Raw genomic sequence first — 4,031 nt, 5'->3', positions numbered from 1 at the left:
AACATTCTCCTTGAGTCTCTGTTTCATTGCTCTCTGCTGCACAACTAGAAGGTATTTTTTTCAATTGTTCGTTGATTTATACTTTAGTCTTGTAATCTTCATTTCTGGTTTGATCGATTTCTGGTTTGATTTCTAAAGACTTCTAAAGTCTTGAGTCAAGTCCACTCCTTTTGTGGTTGGTGTTTGACCTTGGAACTGAAACAATGGAGATAGAAAGCAATATGATCATCAAGAATGATAAGTTAGAAGCCTTTGATATTCTCAAAAAAGCCTTCACAATCTCAGCCACAAACATCAAATTCTTGATCTTCACCATTCTCACCTCCCTCCCTCTCTTCTGTTTCTTGGTTTACTATGAACCTTTTCTCCAAAGATTCATCCTTGAAATCTCAGAAATACTAAGGCCCTCCAAAGATGATTACTTCGGTTATTTGTCTTCAAGACCATTTCAATTGTCAATACCAAGTTTACCAACTGACATGACAACAAAACTAAACAATGAGTTTCCTGGTGGGTTGGTTCAGATAGCCCTTCTCTATCTGATCCCTCTCCATCTCCTAGAGCTCAGCACCGTCCTTGTGATTGTTGATTTGGCATCAAAGACATATACTACACAAGAAGAAGAAGAGCCACCATTGACTCTCATGGAAATGGTTCATAAGCCCTTCGACGTAACTAGAGTCCTAGGTACTTTGGTCACATTTGTGTATGTTGTGATCATGTCGTCTAGTTCTCTACTAGGTTTGGTATGGTTAGCAGTAATATATTATGTTGTCACCATGTTCTTTTACGATGTGCTCGTCATCATGTGGTGTTGGGTGGGATTTGTGGGACTTTTGACACTGTATTTGGGATGGATTGCCGCATTGAACATGAGTGTTGTGATTTCAATTCTTGAGGGGAGATATGGAACCAAGGCAATTGCTTTAGCCATTTGTTATAGTGTTGGTAACGAGTGGAGAGGGTTTCGTTTGATGCTTGTTTTCTTTGCTTGGGAAGTTGGTTTGAGGTTGCCCTGCATCTATTTTGGCTGCAAAGGAACTTGGAGTGTTGGCATTTTGACACAGATTGGCTTCTTCTGTTTGGGAAATGTGGTGAAGTGGGTCGTCTTCACGATTTACTTCTACGATTGCAAGAACCGTGAAATAGAGAGGAAGATGATGATGAAAGCTAAGAAGAGAGCTGTTGAAAGTGGTTAATGAATTAGGTGAAGTTTCTGTTACTGCAATATTGTGCATTGCAGCTTGACATACTCAATATCGCTAAGTTTCACAATCAGATGTAAAGTTTCTGTTACTACATTGGTGGAAAATTTTAAATTTCAGAGAAGAAGTGACAAAATATGTACATCGTTTGAAGTTTTGAACTTTGTATTAGTACCTCTTTTTACTTTGGGTTATTATTACAAATGGTACCTGAACTTCAATTTTGATCACAACCAGTACCCAAACTTTTCGACTTCATTTTACATGGTACCTAAGGCCACATTCGGTCACTATTCCAGCCAAAAATGCCAAATCTAAAATAAAAAAAAAATAATAATAAAAATCAAGTTCAAGGCAAGTCTATTACCAAAAAATCATCACTATATATGATCGCAACCCTTGAAATCATCAAAAATCATCACTATGATCGCCTCACATGTCGTTTTTAGTCGGAATATTGATCGGAGGTGGCTCTAGGTACCATTTAAAATGAAATCGAAAAGTTCGGGTACTGATTGTGATCAAAATTGAAGTTCAGGTACCATCGATAAGATTGAGGTATAATTCAGGACTTCAGATACCATTTGTGATAGTAAAATGTTTTCTTCTACATGTCTTGCTTGTCTACTTGTCCACTAGTTTTTGGGAGATTCAACAACTAAAAACAAAGTTCAGTACTGTATGTTAGGACGTGCTATGAGCATCACGTCAAATGAATACAATGACAAAGAAACAGCCGGAAATATAGCATTGTTTTGAAATAAAATTGAAAGCAACTACAATGTTTCCATTTTGTATTTTATATATTGAAGAGGAAACCATACCTAATGAGGTGGATTTATTCAAACTTTGTAGCCGTACTGACTGACCGAAATGAAGAATCCGATAGAACTTGAGCAGATCAAGCCATGGTTTCTTGGCACCATTGGTATAATGGGATCAGCCATGAAAATCCTTTTGGGAAATCTCAATTTCATAACCTTCAATTTGATCACCTCCTTTCCTCTTTTCTGCATGATGAAGTTCATACCAAGATCACCTTATGACTTTTGGCAGCCTAGTTTCATCATGGAGGCATCATTGGAGCTAAGGCGGCTCATTACTCACCCTGGCACTCTGAAATCTTCTATACCTTCGATTCAAGATTGGACAATACGAGTACTCGATGCGTGGCTTTTTGACATGATCAAGTTCCTCGTTGCACTCACATCTATCTACTCTGCTTCAATATTCTATACTACTAGTGTTGGCAAGTCAATGAGTCTCCGATATCTTGTTCAGAGTTCCGTCACCAAAATTTGGTGGCCTGAGCCTATAATTACATATTTTTCTCTGTCCCTAATTTCCTCTATCTTTTTAGAAGGTTTTAGACATTGGCTAAGGGCAAGGCCTACAAATCTGTACCTGATCATCCTACAATTTTTCGTTCCATTTGTGGCCGTTGCCAAATGGTTGGAGTTCAAAGCCTTGACGAATGTAGCTGTTGTTGTTTCCGTTTTAGAAGACAATATCAGAGGGCCTTTTGAAGCCTACTCAACCTCGTCGGAGCTAAGCAGAGGAAATAGACTAAGAGGGTTGGTTTTGATAATTCTCCATTCTAGTGTGCTCTCAGGTTTGAAAAATCTCTTTAAGTGGAGTTTTTCCAGTATACCTGCATATCATTTCATTCAAAACATCCTCTACTGTTTGCAATGGATTATGTTTTGGGTGGTTTTCACTATTTATTACTACGACTGTAAGAATCGTCACAAAAGCTTGTCATAAATTCTTACAATTCTGTGTGCTAATTCAGGTGTAAAATTATGTACAACTTTCATAAACCATGTTCTCTTTGCATAAATTATTTGCTTCTCTATTATAAGATTAGTCAGGCTTGAAGAACTTTATACAAAAAACTGTCTCTAATGGCTGGACTTCCCTTGTTATTAAACTGAGGGTCCAAGATGGCAACCTGATCTTAAAAGACAAAAAGTCAATGTTTATAAACAATAGCTTCTGTCTTCTGATGCGAAAAATTAGCAAAAATCACGGTGCAATGAGCAAGACAGTAAATTAAAGTCCTGAGTTAAGCTGATAAGTGATCAGATTCATTATGCTTGAAGGTGAATGCGCTTATAACCATTACTGGAAACATCAAGTTCTTCATTTTCATTGTTCTTGTCACCTCACTTCCTCTCTTCTGTTTCTTGGTTTACTGCGAATCTTTTCTCCTGAAATTCCTGGTTGAAATGTCAGATGTTCTTCGACTACCTCATCAGTACATCCACTCTGAATGGCTCATACCAATTGGTATCATCAACAAATTGAACCAAGACTTTCCTGATGGGTTGATTCAACTAGTCCTTCTCTATCTGGTGCCTCTCCATCTCCTAGAGCTCGGTACTGTGCTAGTGACTGTCGATTTGGCATCACGGATATACAAAGAAGAGAAACATTTGAGTCTCAAGGAATGGTGCATAAACCCTTCAACAAAACAAGATTGAAAGGCACTTTTATTACATCTGTCTACAGGCTTGTCCTATAGACTTGTACTCTATTCATATCGACACGGTTAGCAACAACCTATTTATGCTGCATCCAGGCACTGGTACTATGGTGACTTATTCTTCTATTTTCATCGGGTTCAATTTTTAGCTCTGCTAACAATGTGTTTGATGGAATGGTGTGTGGAATTTGAGCATTGTGATTTCAAATTTTCAATATTGGAGGGGATACACGGAACAAAGGCATTTGCTCTAGCAATATATTACAGCATTCATAACGGGTAGAGAGGGTCTATTTTGATGTGTATCTTGTTTGCTTGGGAAATATGTTTAAGACTGCCAT

At 37.9% G+C, this 4,031-nt stretch overlaps 2 protein-coding genes across 2 annotated transcripts; both read left to right on the top strand.

The window, feature by feature from the left end:
• Positions 1-203: 203 nt before the first annotated feature.
• Positions 204-1,199, top strand: LOC112198413. The gene has a single exon (XM_024339538.2). It carries the CDS (start codon positions 204-206, stop codon positions 1,197-1,199), a length of 996 nt encoding a protein of 331 aa, XP_024195306.1.
• Positions 1,200-2,078: 879 nt separating this feature from the next.
• Positions 2,079-3,688, top strand: LOC121052891. Its single transcript, XM_040518834.1, has 2 exons — positions 2,079-2,817; positions 3,441-3,688. Exons 1-2 carry the CDS (start codon positions 2,079-2,081, stop codon positions 3,686-3,688), a joined length of 987 nt encoding a protein of 328 aa, XP_040374768.1.
• The last annotated feature ends 343 nt before the right edge of the window (positions 3,689-4,031 follow it).

This window comes from Rosa chinensis, chromosome 4 (assembly GCF_002994745.2).
Source record: "Rosa chinensis cultivar Old Blush chromosome 4, RchiOBHm-V2, whole genome shotgun sequence".
Taxonomy (NCBI): Eukaryota; Viridiplantae; Streptophyta; class Magnoliopsida; order Rosales; family Rosaceae; genus Rosa; species Rosa chinensis.
Note: the sequence above shows the minus strand (reverse complement) of the source record. Positions and strands in the feature narration are given on the sequence as shown.